We start from the raw sequence: 20383 nt of genomic DNA, 5'->3' as shown, positions 1-20383 counted from the left end.
AATAGGAATTGTTATAAAAATTTTTCTTAAATGATTTATTTTTAAACTTTGGGTAACTAGCTGTATAGTTTCAAAACCGAGTAAATTTACATTTTTACATAGAAGTAGTTACAAAAATATGTAAGGCCATATTCATATTACATACTTAGTTATTTAAGCATAAAAATACAAAAGAGAAAAATTATAGTTAATAGAAAATAAAAGTGATTAACTATAAAAAAAAACTTTGCTTACAATCACATTATAAATACTTTGGTTTATAATTCATTCTTTATCAAGTTTGCTTTACACCTCATTCTATAGTGATTTTTGATTAACTGTTTAAGTTGCTTTGCGTAAAGTTTTTATCGATCAAAATTTTAACCAAAAAAAAAAAAATATTGTAAAAATCTAATTTTGAAATAAATGTTCTATAATAATATGCAACAAAAGTACGTTAATGCACTTTTCCGCTCGGATTTAACGGTAATTATACTTACTTATTTATATAAGTAAAAAATTTAATTTAAAATTTTTAATATAATTCAATAACAGCTTTAACATCAAAATATTTTTATGAAAGCGGAAACAAATTCATAAAGTATGCTACCCTTCATCTGATAGAAGAAAATCAAGTGACTTGTAGGCGCTTGGTTTGGTTGTACTTTCTATTTTCGAATTCTTGAAAAAAAGCAGCCTTTTAGGCTTTCATATCCGTTTGTTTATATCTTGTTTCTAGCAGCCATAAAGTAAAATTGAAATACAAAGTAGCAAAAATATATATGAAAAACACAAAAATTAGTTAAAGAAAACATTATTTTGCTCCACTGTACAAAAAAGTGAAAATATACATACCTTTTTTAATAAATTATTAAAAATATTGGAAATATTTTGTTTAAACTTAAGAATATGGAAATAGTCGCTATTTGATAGAATATTTAAGCTTATTTCCTACTGAAATTTCAAACTCGAACGGAATTAACCGTTGACTTGTGTACATATAGATACATACATATATACAAAAATGCAATTTAATAGTTGCTTTAAAAAGAGCAAAAATATTTTAGTTCCAGCCCTCACTATTTATCCACCTTGTGACTCGAGTAAAAAATACCTTTTAGCTGCTTTACAGATACCAAAGCACGCACTTGACATCTCATTCAAGCCTGAAAAAAAAATACTTATTTACATATGTCACTTATAAAACGAAAAAATAAAATGCACTGATGTACCAATAACCAACTCACCGCTGCAAGCCTAGGCCTCCGTCTCTTCATTGGCTCCCTCTTGCAGTTCCTCGGGTGTACGCAAATCGATTGCGAATTTCTGTCGTTGTGTTGTAATATTATCTGTCCCAGATTTTTCACCACTCTCCTTCACTCGCCGCGAATAATCTTGAAATGCTGCCGCTAGTGCAAAGGTAAGCTTCCGCGCCATCGCACGACTATCACACACGAAGGCATGCACCTCGAAAGGATGTGGGTTTTGTTCATCCTTCACCACAATCATTGCGAATACGCGTGTATACACTAAATCTTGCACACCATACGAAATCGTATCGATTGGATATTTCCAATTATTCAAATTTGATTTTGGTGTTATGATTTGCAGGCTAACGCCTTCGGTCGATACTTTGAGATCACATTGTGGTAAGACTTTGTTGGGTGGTAGACTTTTGGCTACGCCAACCATAATATCCACCGGACGGCGAGTATATTTGATGCCCCACAGACCACGCGCCACTTCGGAGCCGATGTATTTTACCTGAAAGGATCAGTTCATTATAGTATATTTTTTCAAGTAAGTATTCTGCTTAAATATAATGGTTGAAGTTTTGTATATAAGAGCTTTATTTTTGTAGCAGGATTTCAGTCGTTTATTAGAAATATGTAAATGTATCTTACGAGAATATCGAAGGCCATAGTTATAGTTCTGTTTTCAAAATAGGTCATAGCGAAACATAGCGAAAAAACTACCCATCGCTTTTTCGAAGATATCATTAGAATCCTGTACCGTTGTAGAATATACTTCCTGCTTTGAAAGCTTTCGGAACCTCAATGAATTTTTTGCTACACCATTGCAGATCCGTTATAAATTATTGCGATTTTTTTTTGTGTTCGGATTTTTCCGGGATCGTTTAGAATTTTATACAACTTACATTTCGGCAATTTTTCGAAACATTTCAGCATCGCAGAGATGTTTCGGGATTCCTTGTATTCTATTTTTCGTAATTTTATTGGGTATTTTCAAGACCATTTGGAATTTGCCATGACTTTTGAAATTTTTTTATCAGACCTTTCAAAGTTCTTCGTACATATTATATTTTTCGGGAATGATTTGAATTTTATAGGGATCTTTTGGTAATGTCCACGTCCAAATTATATTCTCTGTGACCTTTCAGAATTCTTCGTATTGCATTTTTCGGCATTTTTAAGCGATTTTATTTGGCACCATCCAGCATTTTTTGAGACTTATCTACTCTTCGAAAATTTTTCAGACATTTCGGCGCCTCTAACATTTTTTAGGAAATACTTGTAGTTTTTTATGGGATTTTTTCCGGGACTGTGCAGGTTTTTTCCGAATTTTCGTCTCTTTGAATTATATAGTGACTTTTCAGGACGGTAAATCACAAATTATCGTGAGTTTTCTGGCTTTTCTGGCAGCTTTCAGAATTCTTGGTATTTGATTTCACAAAAGATATTTTACGACGCGATTTGCTTTGTACCACGATTCAGACATGCGTATCAATCCCCTGCAAAAAATAGGACTAATCCGGGATGACTCCGGGAGCAATCGCAAAGGAGCATGCGACTCAAGAATGATAGAATACAAGATTGCGCCGATCAGAGAAGATTTTGGAGAATAACATTTGTGTGACGTCACACTGGTGCAATTGCGAGAGAGAAATGCCAAAACGTGAGCAAGAATGGAAGAAGAAGAAAAAATGTTGCAAGGAAAACGTAAACAAGTTGCACAAGTGTGACGTCATGCAAACAACGATTCTGTCAAATTCATTAAGAGAGGAATAGCGGTCCGAGATCGGCGCAACCTTTGTATTCTCTCAATCGTGCATGCGACTAATACCACTTTTGATCTCTTTATATGGAATGAACTGATCGCTTTTGTTCGAGCATGTCCTATGAAGAGACTAATTGTTCACCTTTATACCCGAAAGGGTATAAAAAGCGAGTAGTCACTTTTAAAAAATAAAAATAAAAATTTGCGCCAGCTGAGATTCGAACCGGGTTGATCAGTTTTGTTAGGCGAATACTCTCTCTGTGTACCAACGCCGCACATGAAATTTCATTGACTAAGTGCGTACATATCATTAAATCGTTAATAGTACCCGTTAGAGATGAGTTGGGGACTAATTGCTCTCCAATTATACCCATAAGGGATGAGTCGAGACTAATTGACCTCCATTAGTACCCGTATGAGACTAGTTGCGACTAATTAATGCCCAATTGTACCCGATTGAGAGTAATCTCGGAATACTCTCTTTAGAGATTAGTCGCACAATTTTTTGCAGGGTCATATCAGTTAATACTAACTCACTCTGCACCCTTTTCCAGCATTCTGTTCACAATAGGTGGACGCATCTAAAACATACATACATACGGTTAAGTAGATGGTTTATTTAACTTTATATATATATTTTTTTAATCAGTTAAGTAGTTGAAAAAGTTTTCTGCAGGGTCTTTGGCTCGCAATTGGACTTGGCTCTCCAACTGCAACACACATATATATCACCATACATATTTTCAAAAGTATAGTACATAGTAGATTTGGGTTGGCGCAGTGACCCTCCATAGCATTGGGCATGCGCATGCGCACAGCTACCGGATGTAACGGAGCTCCTCGACGAACGAATGTCAGACAGGCACAAATTCAAATTAAAGAATAAAATTAAAAGGTAAACGGTACATACATAAATACAAAAAGCGTTGCGAGTAGTTAAATATACAAAGTTTACAGCACAGTTCCACAAGTCCATCGAATTTGTGTAGCAACCAACTTTTAAATATGTAAGTATATATGTAGATTCAAAACATTCTAAAATAATATACATATTTTGTATAAATTGTATGGACGGTGGTACGTGAGTGAGTGAGGGGGAAGCATATTAAGTTGTTATCGCAATCGACGAAATTTTAGTGTGCAGCGATGTGTATCGTTCGTTTGGCCTGCGTTGGCGGACAAATACATGTACATATACATACACATACATACATATTAGCATGTTAACAATTAAAAAATATACATATATACATATAGTGTAACTCCAAAAGTTCCTTTCTATATAGATACATACATTTGTATGTGAATACGATTTTACAAAAATTATTTTTCAACAATTACGCATATGAAAACTTTAAAATTATTGCATACTAGAGCTCTAGATACCCGGGTATCGAGCAATGCGAGTAGCTCGATACTCGCTCGAAACTCGTTCATTGCTCAACTGCTCAAATGTTTGTTCAAAAATTTCGAGTTTTTGAACAATTTCATAAACAAAAGAAAATTTGTAAATTGTATTTGTCAGCAGCTGCTTTCTAATTCATGTTAAATAAATTATATTATTAAATACCAGAGTAGCAATCTTTGCATTATATATCAATAATTTGAAAAATTTAAAAAGTTGCTACCAAAAATGTCAATATAATAAAAAAAACATTGCTCAAATTACTCGAAAAAACTCGAATTGCTCGAGCCCATGCTGTTTGAAAATGTGCGAACAAAATCGAGAGCTCTATTGCATACAATAAGCCAGAAAGGTTATTTTTTTTTATTTAAAGCATAGCTAATTTCTGCTTAGATATTCACGAGTGATATATAAAAAGCTTATAAATTGTATTTTATTATTTACATGCATATATAGGTACATACATACTATACATACATACACATGCATGCGCATTAACTGAGGCATGGGCTATGAAAATGTACACACACTTCCGGTTTTATTTTGCAGTTGGAAATATTTTTACGCTTTGAAGGCTCAGTTAATTTGAAATTGATTTCACATATGTATATATACATATATGTATTTGTTTTCCGGTTAACGATGTATGTCATAATTTTGCCCTTCTGAACAATCAGGCCATATTATAATTGCTCTGTTCTGGTCCAAAGCTAGAGGCGACTTACAGCAAAAAAAAAGGTCGTTGGAGCAATCCTGTAACGGTTCCTTGCATTTTGGAGGCAAATTAGTAAGTATTGAAAACTTATTTAAATAAAGACTACTTATTTCTATATTGCTACTGTAATAAATGGGCGAATCAACAACTACATATATTTCGCAGTATAGTATATTTAGTAGGTGTTTTAAAAATATCCACTTAGCTTAAACTCACCTTAAATGTTAATGGCAAATCTTCCACATTCACTTGGGAATCTAAATCTGTTGTCGATGTGGACGCCATGGTCTTTGGCTTTGGTCGATTTTGTGTAAACAGGAAGGATTTCTAGTCTGAATTTCGTGATGTTGAATTAATGGAATGCTGATAGTTGTCCCATAATAGAATTCCAGCTGAAACCAATCAATAGATATTTGTAATTTCTTGTAAATTTCTTAAGATATCTATAAGCAATAAATATTTAAAGATTAAAATTAACATATCAAAAAAATTTTATCGTAAAATTTAAAAGGGAACTGAGAACTTTGTTGAACAACTATGTCCAAGAACTATGAACAATAGTAAAAATATATCAATAAATTTTTTAAGTTTAGGAAGAACTCCTTGGAAAATTGGTTACCTCTGTCAGAGAAGGGTCTATATATGAACGCGGAAACATTACTATAGTATTTATTTATGGTTAATCCAGAAACCACGAAGTCTGTTCTGCCTTTTCCAAGTTGGATAGGGAAGCAAAGCGCATGGCTCTGGTGGTAAACGAGGACAAGACGAACAGTCGGCACATTCGCGCCTTGGCACCCACGTCACTGTTGACAGTTACCATTTCGAGAAAGTAGAGAATTTCGTTTACTTGGGAACCAGCATTAACACCGATAATAATGTCAGCATTGAAATCCAACGTAGAATCACTCTTGCCAACAAGTGCTACTTTGGACTGAGTAGGCAATTCAGGAGTAAAGTCCTCTCTCGACGTACGAAAACCACGCTCTATAAGTCACTCATCATGCCCGTGCTGGTATATGGCGCAGAAGCATGGACAATGACAACATCCGATGAGGCGGCTCTTGGGGTGTTTGAGAGAAAGATTTTGCGGAAGATTTACGGTCCTTTACGCGTTGGCGACGGCGAGTACCGCAGACGATGGAACGATGAGCTGTATGAGCTTTACAACGATATGGACATAGTGCAGCGAATTAAAATACAGCGGCTCCGCTGGCTTGGTCATGTGGTTCGAATGGACACCGACGCTCCAGCTATGAAAGTATTCAACTCGGAACCCGCTGGTGGTAGCAGAGGAAGAGGGAGGCCCCCACTGCGATGGAAAGATCAGGTGGAGAAGGACTTGGCTTCACTAGGCGTTTCCAATTGGCGTCAGTTGGCACAGAGGAGAAAAGACTGGCGTGCTTTGCTGGACTCGGCCAAAATCGCTTAGGCGGTTACAGCGCCAAAAAAAGAAGAAGAAAGAAGAAGAAATACAGAATCTGAAAAAAAATTTAAGAACTAGCTTCAAACCTCAATAAACCGGATTTCTGTTAGCCCCAGAGAACAACAGGGACGACGGGAAATATCTTCCCGCCGCAGAGGAGAAAAAACGCCGCATACGGAGTCACGCAGGGATTAGGCGCAATGTGAGCTATGTATGTGGGATCGACACAAGGAGNACCGGATTTCTGTTAGCCCCAGAGAACAACAGGGACGACGGGAAATATCTCCCCGCCGCAGAGGAGAAAAAACGCCGCATACGGAGTCACGCAGGGATTAGGCGCAATGTGAGCTATGTATGTGGGATCGACACAAGGAACTGAGGAGGGAAGCAAAACATATGTATGTATGTATTTTATGATAATACGAGTAAGAACACTGTACGAAAAAAATCGAAACCCACGAAGCATTAAAATGCGTTTTTGGTTTTTCTCTCTGCCGTCAGGATTTTTTAGAAGGATCTTGTCAAAGATATGATTAATTCCAAAGTTATTTAAAAAACGCAATGCAGTGCAGAATAAGAATTCAGTAGATTAAAAAAAAAACTAAAATATTTTGGTTCCAATGAAGGTATAGGTATTGAAAATATCATTTTAATTACTTTTATTTTTTTTATACTAATAAAGTTAGAAGGTAGGCAACAAAGGCAAGGGATGAGCAACTGGCGCGAATTCTCTCAGGAGAGAGGCAATTGGATAAGCTTTTTGGTCTCGGCCCAGAACGACAAATGGTTGTAGTGCCAAATAAGAAGAATATAAGAAAGTTAGAAGGACGAAATTCTAGGATGTGGTCGAGTGTGTATTAGTCCCGAAAGGAAATTTTCAATACCTAATCATCTCAGACAAGGGAGAATTATTTTAAGAGCAACCGATGACCGATGGTATCCAAAGCGTGCTTTAGTTATGGATGGAAAAATTTTTCACCTAGCTAGCGCAGTCGTTGAACCCGATTCATAGTCGGACAATGGCCCACAGTCTAACTATGTCGGGGTATGATTAGCAACTTCCCGCCTGAAAAACAGCCAGCTGCGCTAATAAGGTACGACGGCGAGTTGTTAATAAGGTGCATGCATCAACTCTTGTGCAGGATATGGTCGTATACCCGATGATTGGACTTTAAGTATGCTCTGCCTAATCTAAAAGAAAGCTACTTTCGACGGCAGGAAAAGAGGCCTGCACGCCACGATGTCTAAAATTGCTAATTTATGTTGAGGTTTTAAATAGGAAACTCTCTAAATACAATGTGGGACTTTTTTAAACTGATTTTGGAGAGTTTAATAAAAGCTGTTATTGATATTGCTATCCTCAGCTTCAACAACCTCAAAGTTTACTCTGCCATTTTCAAGTTGAGTATGGAAGCGAAGCGAATGGGCGCATGCAAAACGAGATGAATTCGTCATCGAGAAGACAGTCAGCACACTCGCGACACGGAAGTCGCGTATGTAACGTAGAGAGACGCTACAATGCAGGTGTTTCGTTTGTAAACAAAAATCAGCTGTTCCTTATGGCCGCATACGCGGGATTTACACAAGTCGATTTCCTACAGGCAATAGCAATACATTCACACTGTTTTACTAATATATTAACACGTATCTCATTGTCTTCTTCACTGTGTTTGATTTTTTGAAAGACAGTTTACTGTCTGGACGCATACTTTACTCAAACATTATGACAACTAGTACATATTCTCAATTGTCTTGCTTTGTGTAAACGCAAGGTTATACAACTGTCGGCATTGCCGGGCTTATTTGCGTCAAAAAATGAGAATTGGCCAACGTTCGATAGCTACGTCGACACAAGTGTTGCCAATTTCTGGCGCCCTCTATGCAAACACAAACAGTCTATTCAGCTGTCAGTTTCATCCTTCAGCGGAACGTTCGCAAAGTACCCACTCCGACGGCGCCATTCCAGTTACAACTTCGTAAAATTGGAGTGCTAGTTTACTAATTTGGGAGCCAGCATTAGTCTGTGAGAATTCTCCGAATAGAATTAAAGATCTTCTTACACGCCCCAAACACTTATGGTTTTAACTTAAATCTTTATATAAAGTCTCTTTGAAATTTAAAATGAAAAGCTTTATATATAGCCAAGTGGTAGCCGTTATCAGCACAAAAAAATTTTTTTTTCAAAAATAAACTTTTGTTTACCCGGTGAGTAACTGTAATGAATGTCACCTACTTGTTCAAAGCAATGAAGAGTTAAATAAATATAAGTGCACATGTATGCATGATATGTTAAGTACCCAATTGGAAATCGACAACTCATAAAATGACATGGCTTGCCGGTTGCTGAAATTTCCAAAGAGACATCAATGAATTTTTCAAACAAGATCTCGTCGTTAGGCGTAGTGTTCAGCATGACCCACCACCTGCCTGCCTATCCTAGTTAATTTGTACCACTTTGGCTGGGATTTTTTGAGTAAAACCAATTTTTTGGCTCTTACGCTTTTGCTAAGTGTTTGGTCGAACTTTTTTTCGATTTGTGGTGTGCGCTTGACCACACAAAGTGAAGGAGCCACCTTCGAACGGCCAATAGTTTAGGAGAGAAATTTTTTTGGTCGAAAATTGCCAGTGCCTGCCGAGAAGCAACGGCTATTATAAATATTTTTCGTTGAATATATATTGTCATCGGTGGGTAAGGCTGAGTTCCAAGTTCGAAGGAAATGCCCAATATGCGCAAATTGGTTCCAATTCGGCGCTTGAGCGTGGTTGCGCATCTTGGATATTTCCATCTATTTTAGTTTAGAAAAGAAAACGTCTGATGAATTGCATTGATGCAACTTGTAACTCATTCTAATTTTCCCACTGGGTGCATACCTATGTACGTTTGTATGAATGTATGAAAATTCATATGACTTTGTGCACACGTAAGAACATTCTGAACCAGACAATATTTTGAGATAAAAAACGGTGTTATATGGCTAGACATGCATACGATTACACACGAATATATATGTACATGTACGTACATTAGTGTGCGCCTTATTTGTATGGAGACAATATTTTTTTGTAAGCTACAAAGCAAAATTCCTCCTAAATAGGTTCGTTTGGTCATAGAAATTGCTTTGCACAAAATTTGCAAAATCGGGTACCGGAAAGACCTGCCCCAAAGCCCTAAATTTACATACGCTAGTTTATAAAATTTTACATAAAATAGGAAAAAGAGCCTATGATTCAGCAAAAACTGCTACGTCATTTTCATATTTTGTCAAGATTTGAAGTTATTGAGTCTTGAACCTATCGACGTGGAATATTACTTTGTAGGTCAAAGTTAAAAAGTAAGGCGCACCTTAATGTACATACGGTGACTCAAACAAATGACCACGCGTAGATATTTTTTTTTTAATATTCATATTCATATAAATCGCAGTTTCAAACTTGATGCAAAATTTAGGAAAATTCAACAAATTTTCATCAAAATTTCCCAAAACAAAAATCTCAAAAGTCAACGCGATTTTTTAACCGGTAGAAACTTGCACTTGACAAGACTAGAATTGTATGGGCATACACAAAATGTTCTAGAGATTCAGAATAAAAAGTTAAAATTTTGATAAACTTGTGGAATTTTCCTAAATTTTGTAATAAGGCTTGAAACTGTGATTTATATGTTTAAAGCTCGAACGGTATTTTTGTAGAAAAATTACAAAAAAAATTTTGCTCTAAAAACATTACGAATACATATTTACAAAAAATCAAAACGCGGTCATTTGTTTGAGCCACTGAATATAACCATAAAAATGTTATTATTTTCAAAACTTTGGGAAAATTCCCTTTTCTGTTAAAACTATTTGTCGGTTTTATATGCATTTAAGTTCCACGAGAACCATATTTTTTGGACATTTTTATTGACAAAATTTATGATATGCATTTCCATGAAGGTTTAGCTATTTTACGTTTCTTTAATTTTACTTAAACAATTATTTCGCTTTGCCGCACTCACAGAAAAGCTTTTTTCATTCAATTTCACAATAAATTAAAAACTCTATTTTATTTTTTTTTAGCTATTTCCACACACTCATTTGTTTTATACATTTTTAAATAACAATGCCATTTATTCATTTATTTTTCTTTAGCGAACTTCAACTGTTTGCGAGCTTGAGAAATTCACAGCCACAATGGGCAATGGAGAAAACATTCGTAACGAAAATGTCTAACGACCGCACCGCATAACAGGCCCGTTGGAATTGTTTTTCCGCCACCGTTGCTTCCGACTTTTTTCGATGCTTTTTGGCTAGCGTACACAATAATCTGTCAGGTCACAGCGAACCGCTGTAGCCAACTATAATAGCAGCAGCATAGCGCATTGGGCGATCGCCCAGGTGAGCTGCCAACAACCACCAGCCGATCATTGTTGGCAGCGACCGGTGTGTGCGCGCGCTTGCGCCGGCGACAGCGGCGACTGCGCACATTTCCCACAGAGTATGGTTTACGAAATGGCTCCAAATTACTACAACTACAGTTAGCGGCGTAAATTTTGCTGCCACCGCTATATACAAAGTTGATTTGTTATTGTAGTAAGGTAACTATTGTTTTTCTGCTGCTACTGCTGCTGGTGGCGTCTGGCTTTACAACTCACACCGCTGCTGTCAACTGCTTAGTTGTTGTTGGTGCGTGCCTCTTCAATGCGTTGTTGGTTACACTCGCAACATCGGAAACATCAGAAACAAGCAACAATGGCAACAACAATAAAATAAATAAATAATAAAACAAAATAACACCGAATACAATGGCATCAGTGATCGTACAAATGAATGAAATAACCGATAAGCAGATAAAGAAATATTTATGTTTGTATGCGCGAAGTCGCGATATGAATAGACACGCAGGCATGCATTGGCTGAAATTTAAATACATACAGTCAGCGTCAAAAATATGAGTACGCTGACGTTTTGACGATTTTATTTATTTATATTTCCCATACAAAATTTTTCTAATTTTTTTTAATTAAAATATACATAGTTTATTCAAAGGCAAAAACGAGCAGAATTATTTTTTTTGAATTTCATTAGAACTCGAAAAAATTCAGGAAATACCAACAAATTTTCATCAAAATTTTCAACTTTTTAATTCGAATTCTAAATTTTGAGTTTGCAGTTTTGAAGCCCATTAAATTTTTGTGCAAGTTTCAATTCTCTAAAAGTTGCCGTTGCCGGTTTTGGAAATTTTTTTTTCTCAAGGGTGTTGCGCATTTTCTTTCATATAACGCATGTGCAAAATATATTTTTATATGGAAGAAAGTACGCAACACCATAAATAAAATCGTCAAAACGACAAGGGTATTTATCTATATTTTTGACGCTGACTGTATGTTTGTTTGTAAGCATGTATGTATGTATGTGCATTCATTTGTATGAGCTGGTAGTTCGTAAAGCAATGAAAATGTAATTAAAGCAAAAAGCAAAAAATTTGTATATATAAAACCAATATCTGCTACATATGTACATACATACAACAATACCAAGCTCCATTTGTTGAGCTCAAATTGAGCGGTGACTTGAACTACAAAAGTTAATGACCACTGGACGCGACAATAAAATGGGAAAGAGATGAGATGTGTTCCAAAAAGTTCTAAAATTATGTTAAGTGACTTTTCAAAAGCTTTAAATTTTATTCACAGGCCAATTCTGGCTGATAGTTGCAAGTCTTTTGTAAGGCAATAGAAAAACTATAGGCAAGATAGTTTTAAAGATTTTGTATATTCTGGCGCGAAAGCTCCCTCGACCACTTTCGTGGTGAAAAGCTCTTTGACAGAAAGCACTTGAGCATGTTCCAAATGCAGATGAAGGTCATTTCGGTCGCGCTGCCCCAACAGTCGCAATGACCGAGTGAGCCAATCACCAGTATTGCCGCGAATAATTTTTAAAGGTTGCCAAATTCCTTTAAAAAGAGCTAAAAAATACATTGTGGCTAAAAAAAAGAAGCTACATTTTTTACTTACATATACATATATATAAAAGGACACATACACAACGCCAGCTTGCTGGCACTATCAAGAGATTGTACCCTCAGGCTCGAGGCATATAACATACCTGCATGCTAGTACAATATTTATTTCTTTACAAATGAAGTCCAGAAAAGCGCGAAGGGATTAGAGCCAAAATTTCATAATTTTTTCACAAAAACGGCTAGATCAAATAAAGCATACATATATGCAACTTCTTCATGTCAAGGATGAATAAATTTTCCAAGGGGCTAAAAAAGGGCTAGTGGCAATTTTAAATTTATGTGGCCAAAAAAAGTATGTGGTAGCTAAATCTAGCCACCAAAGGGCTAACACGGCAACACTGCTCGCAACACGAAGAAGATCAGATTTTATGTTGCTCCCGATTGTTTAAAAAAAGGCGCAATTTCTGGAAAAATCGCCAATTATTATTTTTTAAATAAAATTCATGAAATCGATTTAACAAATCTTTTATTTTAAAAATGAGATCTTGTTATAATATATTTTTTAAAACCAAAAACGAATATTATACCTTCAGAGGGTAATAATAAATAACACAAATCACTTATATAATAGTGATGTACAAACAATTTTCTTTAAAAATACGCATACTTCATAAAAATATTTGTTTCAACACATTTTGCAATAGGACTGCGCTATTATTAAATTTAGTATATTTCATATTAATTGATTAATCGCACAATCCGCTTTTAAGAGCTAAAAAATTAAATAAAAACCCATAATAAGGAGAGATCAGCTATTTCCACAATTTCTTCAAAATCTCCTATAGTGTATGAATAATTTACATTTCTGTTGTTGTATTGTATTAGCCTTCATATAAACTTTATTCGAACTATTGAATTAAGGCTCTCTTCTCCAACCTCATCCTATTTCGAATCTTAGTTTTTGTTGAATTCATTACGGAAAAAAACACGCTCAACAAAGCATGTGTTTGCGGCAAGGATAATAATATGAATTTACTTATATTTCCAAACATTTTACTGCCAGTTGCGGTTTTCACTCCGTAAGCAATTATCCAAAATTATTCAGAGTCGGATGGAATGGTTCTGAGAAAAGTTATTCCATGGGAATAGGGGGACCAATAACTAACTCTACTGATGCAAAGTGTCTAATACGCATAAATAAAAAAAGACAGCAACAAAGGCTAAGCAGACACAACAAAATGATTTAAATGTATACATATAATTCTTTGGCTTTTTTGAATTCACTCACCTTATAATTTGTGCCTACCTACACCAAGTTAGTTAACAATTACACATAAATCTAGTAAATAAGAATCAACGCTTTTGCTTGGGACGGCACGAGCCACTCGCGCACCGCATCCAAACTGTGTATATCGCCACGAAAACTAACAAAAAAGCACTGCTCGCACGAATATTTATGTAATTTGCTAATTAAAGCAATAAGTTTTCTTAATTTTACTTTACTTTATTTAGAAAACTATACGCTTTTCACTACATTGAACGCGATTTTTAGAATTTTCAGAAATTATAACACATACCCGACGGAAGCAATCGCGGCACTGTTGAAATGGCGACGGAAATTTAACAAAGCGCAGAGGTGTATTTACACAGTGGAATATGTAGCTAATAAGGTGTTCACAGTGTTGGTTTAGATTGACTAGGTTAAATTTTACGATTATGCAAGCATATTTTAACCCGCCATCTGACAGGTGAATTTACGTAACAAGTTTCGATAGGTGGGTTGCAGCAAACCCCATTGAAATAAAACCTTTTATTCTTAAGTATCCCGTTCTTCACTAAAATTTCTTTACTATTTTTATACCCGAGCGCACTTATGCACAAGGGTATTACAGGCAAAACTAATCGAGTTAGATATAGACAAATGTATACAATCAGAATGAAAAGAGAAATCGATTAAGCGGTGACTGCCTGTCCGTCCGTCCGCCCGTTTGTCGAAAAATCCAAAAATTCATTTTTTGAAAATGGGCACAGCCACGCCCACTTATGGTTACATGTGTTTATCTTGGTAACCGATCCACCAATTTCTCCCAAATTTGGCACAGTTGTTGGCCTTGGTACAGCATACCAAATGGCTGAAAATATTTAGTCGAACAATAACCACGCCCACATAACATATAACGGTAATTTATAGAAACACGAAATCTTCGATAAATCAGTAAATATTAAAGCTAATTTATTCAAAATTGATGCTTGCAACAATTCTTTACCAAGAAATACGTTTATGAGAGAATTTTGGAAAATGGGCATGGAACCGCCCACCTATGATCGCATATATGTATCTCGGTAACCGTTCCACCAATTTGTAGCAAACTCGGTGTAGTTATTGTGCTTGCCACATAAAAGCAAAACGTTGAAAATTATTGAAATCGGATTAAAATTAGGGTCACTTTTCATATAACGGTAAATTTCAGAAATGCTTGAAACTTCTATATTTAATTTGCTCAAAATTGATACTAAAAACAATCCCTTGAAAAGGAGTAACATTATTTGGAATTTTGGAAAATGGGCGCCCACATATGACTATATAAGTTTATCTCATTATGTCTAACTGAATGTTCTATCGAAGATGTTTAAAATAGAGGCAAACCCACTTCGGCTTGCCATGTAGCGGTAGTTTTCGGAAAGGTGAGAAACATACATTTAATACTTGCGCCGGGTAATTAATGTTCGGCTCCGCCCGAACTTAGACTTTCTTACTTGGTTTGTTTTAAATGAAGTGCGGGCATTCTCGTTCATTTTAAAATTCTAATTTGTACAAGCATTACTTGTCGCTTGACCGTGGTACGATCCTCTTTCGATATATTCTCATTCACGCAAATAAAATTGTATATATAATTTTTTGTGTGTATTTCTGCATTTTTTTAGTTGCATACGCAATTATTTCATCAAAATTTTGTTAAAATATACTACCGCTTGACAAATCCTAATATTTAACCTAGTCAATCTACACCAACACTGTGAACACCTTATTAGCTACATATTCCACTTTGTAAATACAACCCTGCGCTTCACTGAATTTCCGACGCCAATTCAACAGTGCCGCGATTGCTTCCGTCGAGTGTGTATTAAAATTTCTGAAAATGCTTAGAACGGTGTTCATTTTAGTTAGTTTTAGTTTTTGTGGCGATATACATTCATAGTTTCCATGCGGTGCGCGAGTGGCTCGGGCCGGCCCGAACAATTGTTTTTTTGTTTTATGAAATTGCTGTGTAGTTGTGCAATTCTTCGCCTAATTTGGTGAATGTTATAAGGTGAGTGAATTAAAAAAGCCAAAGAATTATTTGCGTAGATATATGTATGTAAATTGTTGGCTCCCTATTTTTGCATGTTTCGAAAATGTGCATCAGTAAAGTATTGGGGTTTTTGTTACTCATAATTGATCCCCCTGTATTTCATCCTAATTTATGTTCCCTTTATAAATCCTCAGTAAGCACAAAAACTTACCGCGGTTCGGTGGCATGAATTTAGGCGCATGTCGAAACTGCCTACAGTCAACAGTGTTTGTTAAATTTGTGTAGAAGCAGTGTGAACAGGTTGAGAGCTTATATATTCATACAGTGGTGGCGACATCATTAGGGCACAACTTTTTCTTAAGTTTCTCTTTATTGACTTTAAATTGACTTTTTAAAATAAATAAAGAGAAACTATTCGTGGCCGAAAAATTAACAGCGTTGAATAATTTAACCAGAGAATGTTAACATTCTCTGATTTAACCACGGAATGCGAAAAGGTATTTTTACAGCCAGAAATTGATTAACATAATAAAATGTTTAGCGTCATAAAATCTGATATTCTTCGCGTTGCGAGCAATGTGGCCGTTTTAGCCCTTTGGTGGCTAGATTTAGCTATATAGCATATTTAGCATATATGTATAGCATATATTTAGCATATATAACAAAAAATGGCATATCTGAACAATCAGTTGTATGGGAACTATGTAATAGTGACCCGATATTTGTAATTTTTTTATATAACCAATTCATATATGAATTCGCCGCCTTCTTCTTTACTGCTAATGAGTAGTAGAAAATGACGTATATTCTCTACCCGTAGCGAAATAATCGGTAGAGAAGAGTTACAGAAAAGAGCTTCTGGTTCCAAACAGAGCCTTTTCGTTTCTTGAAATTATTCCAGATTACCAGTTTCTTCAAAGAGAAATTTCGAAGTTTTGAATAATTTTGTAGTCAAGGCCATTGGGCTTAACCACAACTATGTCTAAAATAAATTAAATCTGCTTTTTAGAATTCCTCGGAGTGTCTTACACCGCCTGGATCATAGATTCGACTGTATTTGTTTCATAGAAAAATATATACATACAGTGACGAGCAAAACTGCAACATGATGTAACACTTTTTATTTTAGCCACCGCTATCTTTCATAGTTCTAACGACTTTCATAGTTTTGTTGTATATTCTTATTGGTACACCCCTACTCCCGCTCTCATAAAGATTTGAGGTCAATCCAACAACAATAAAAAAACCTGGAGACAAAAATGTAAGTTAAGGCAAATGTTACAGTTTTGCACTCACTCTCAGTTTTGCATTTGACAGTTATCTCTTACTTAGTTGGAAGTCAGATGACTTTTTTCTGTATTGTAATTTATTGAAGAAGTGATCACCAGTAAATAATATAGTTAATCAGGAACTATAAATGTAAATAATAGATTTAGTGCGGAAAGGCGGGACCGCACGAAAAGTGGCAAAAAATTGTGGAGTGTGCCACATGAAAATGTTAAGACTGAGAAAAAATATAGCCTAAAATGTTACTAAGGACAAAGGAAGTCTGTGAAAATATATTACAGTCCGATATCTTGTGAACTTAGTAGCAAGTAGCGCTGCAGGCACTACTACTGAAGCGCTTAAGGTATTAAAATTGAATGCAAATCAGTAGATAGTGAGACGAAAAATTGCCAAATTGAGTAAAATGGATCATAAAAGAAGAAAAAAGCAAATTTGATCATAATACATGTGCGAGTGTGGCAGCGTTTTGCTGCATCGCACGAAAACCGGACCGTTGCCTATTGGGATATGTTAGGCCGTATATAGTGCAATAAAAAACACATTTTTAAGGTTTAATTGAGGGTTATTTGGTCTGACAAGACTAAATTAATCGCTTTCAATCAGATGGCCGGGCATGGTATTGGATCAAAGGCCCAAATTAAGCCTAAGCGCATCATGTAAGGCAAACTGTGAATCACAGTGTTCGGTCAATATTAGTTTGGGGTTGTATTTCAAAAATGTTGTTGATCCGTTTGTACGCATTATGCCTAAGGAACAGTATCTGCTCAAATTTCAACAAAATTTGCAAGATGTAGTCGAAAAAATTAGAGTTTCTGCTGAAAAGCAACCAAAACACATAGCACATGTTCGCAAAGACTGGAACAAAAGCATAAATTTGCTAATTTGAAATGACCTCCACAATCTGAGGACCTGAATCTCATCGGGAATTTGCGAAATCAACTAAAAGCGCATCTTACTAAGTATCCAGGTCCGTCCAATGGAGTACATGAGCTGTGAAAGCACACCAAGGATATATGGGAGGCTATACCTCCAGAATTTTTCAGACATACACATTAGGTATGCCAAATTGCAACCAGGAACAAAATAAAGCAAAAGCATACTGAACATTGTGTAATAATTCTTTTTTTTGTGAAAATTGTCAAAAAGTTATTAAAAATATATGAGTGCAAAACTGTAACATTTGCCTTAATTTACATTTTTGTCTGCTGGTTTTGTTAATGTTGTTGAATTGACTTCAAATCGTTATGACAGAGGAAGCAAAGATGTACCAATAAAAATATACAACAACAGTATGAATGTCGTTAGAACTTGGAAAGATAGCGACAGCTGAAATAAAAAGTGTTACTCCATGTTACAGTTTTGCTCGTCACTGTACGTACAAAGTTAGACTTCGTATATCGAGTTATACAAAATGAGAAATTTGGGGCACCCTAATGTACTGCGCCAAATGTATTATTTAATCATAAGGAAATACTCAAAAAATTTGCCATTGCTCCAGTAAAGAAATTTGTTTAGTTTAGTTTTTATATTTCAATCGCACTCAACTGCATACCTACACACATTCATTTGTATTTACCTAGGTAGTTTATTGATGGATATAGGTTTGTGCCTTAAACACGCAATGGAATTATTAAACTCATTCAATTGTGAAATTAAGTAACTTTACAACTTACGAGTATAAACGGCCAATTACAGCAATAAAAACTCTTTACAATACAAAGAAAAGGGAGTAAACAGAGTATGATTTGCAATTCTATTTACAATTTTATTTTTATTTTTTAACTTCGTGATTGTATCGAGCTCACAATAAGTGAGTGTGTATGTTTATATATGAATGATAGCTGTGTGAGGTAAGTAGAAGCACCTGAGTTAAATTTATTAAAAAAAAGTGAGTTAACCAAAAATCTGTTTCGAAACATATCAACAAACTTTTATACATATATGTATTTGAAGTATACAGATCTACTGAAAGCACTTGCAGTTTAAGTACGGTAATTTGCGCCGGAATTAGATAGTTTCATACGAATGATCGTATAATATCATTTCGTAATACGATGCTTGAGAATGCTCATTGCACGTATGTTTATACAGTCAGCGTCAAAAATACGAATATACCGACGTTTCTTTATTTATATTTTTCATATCAATTTATTTTTATTTTTTTAATAAAAATATGGGTTGTTCAACACTAAAAACCAGCAGAATCATTTTTTTTTTCAATTTCAAGAAATACCAAAAAATTGTCATCAAAATTTTCAAATTTTTAATTCGATTTCTTAGAAAATTTATGAGCAACGCATAAACAAATCTACCTTTATATGGAAGAAAATGGCGCAACACCCTCGAAAAAAATTTTGAAAAATCAACGGTAACCTTTCAAGACTTGAAAGTTGCACCTTATTACCTAAAATTTAATGGGTTACAAAACTGCATACTCAATATTTATCTAAGAAATCGAATTGAAAAGTTGAAAATTTTTATGAAAATTTTTTTGTCTTGAATTTTCCCGAGTTCTATATAAAATTGAAAAGTTAATTCTGTTGGTTTTTGCCGTAGAATGAACTATAATTTTATAAAAAATAAATAAAATTGGTATGGAAAATATGAAAGAAAACCGTCAAAATGTCGGGGTATTCATATTTTTCACGCTGACTATATATACATATGTACGTTCGTATATACACATGTACTCACTCAGATAGAGGGCTACACATGGCAACAAATTTTTAAACACTTGTTTGAATGCTAGCATCTGATCCAACAGAGAGCACCCGGCATCATAAAAAAGTTGGTTGTTTGATGTGTGTCAATGGAGTTGGCTGAAGCGATGAACGCCCTGTAGGGAAAATACGCGCTGTGGCTCTTGTTGGATTAAGACATGTCGCCGCTATTCCGTGTGGAAAATTAATTTTGAGACAAAATAAATATCTTGGGAACGAAAACAGTATTTTGAAGCTCTTAAAATGGAAAATTCGCAAAAAATAGTTTTGCTGTATAGGAATATTATCTTCACCATTAAAATGGCCATCAAATCTAAGAGTTTTTAAATTCTTAGTTTTTTGTTATTTTTTGGCCATTTAACAATTATATTCAACAATTTTATAATGAGCTCGAGGCCATTTAAATGAAAAATTTATTGTGGAAAAGCATCAACAATTTGAAAAAATGGTAGAAGTGATAGCTATTTCGGAAATCACCACATTTCCTCATCAGACTTCTTTCAGTAGGATTCGAACCGACGATCCCACTGACTCAGCCAGTTGCCCATGCACCGCGCTAAGACGCCTTGTAAATTATCGTTTGCTTATTTCCACTATTTT

At 35.1% G+C, this 20383-nt stretch overlaps 1 protein-coding gene across 3 annotated transcripts; it reads right to left on the bottom strand.

Moving 5' to 3' along the window:
* Positions 1-207: 207 nt before the first annotated feature.
* On the bottom strand, positions 208-13854 carry LOC108369879 (uncharacterized). Of its 3 annotated transcripts, none has more exons than XM_017625087.1 (4): positions 13790-13854; positions 5334-5509; positions 1227-1743; positions 208-1145 (listed from the first exon to the last, which is right to left on the bottom strand). In XM_017625087.1, exons 2-3 carry the CDS (start codon positions 5400-5402, stop codon positions 1237-1239), a joined length of 576 nt encoding a protein of 191 aa, XP_017480576.1. In that variant the 5' UTR covers positions 5403-5509; positions 13790-13854; the 3' UTR covers positions 208-1145; positions 1227-1236. The 3 variants fall into 3 exon arrangements, with proteins under 3 accessions (XP_017480576.1, XP_017480574.1, XP_017480575.1); XM_017625085.1 differs by lacking the exon at positions 13790-13854 and adding an exon at positions 10538-10564; XM_017625086.1 differs by lacking the exon at positions 13790-13854 and adding an exon at positions 5737-5769.
* Positions 13855-20383: the final 6529 nt, after the last annotated feature.

This window comes from Rhagoletis zephyria, unplaced genomic scaffold (genome assembly GCF_001687245.7).
Source record: "Rhagoletis zephyria isolate East Lansing unplaced genomic scaffold, Rhagoletis_zephyria_1.1 Rzeph_scaffold_03884, whole genome shotgun sequence".
Lineage (NCBI taxonomy): Eukaryota > Metazoa > Arthropoda > Insecta > Diptera > Tephritidae > Rhagoletis > Rhagoletis zephyria.
This window is presented reverse-complemented; position numbering and strand designations above follow the sequence as displayed.

Bases quoted from the DNA above. Each gene is read 5' to 3' on its own strand.
- LOC108369879 (XM_017625087.1), bottom strand. From the start codon at position 5,402: ATGGCGTCCACATCGACAACAGATTTAGATTCCCAAGTGAATGTGGAA. The intron at 1,744-5,333 runs GTGAGTTTAAGC...TGATCCTTTCAG, and splicing joins ATTTGCCATTAACATTTAAG to GTAAAATACATCGGCTCCGA.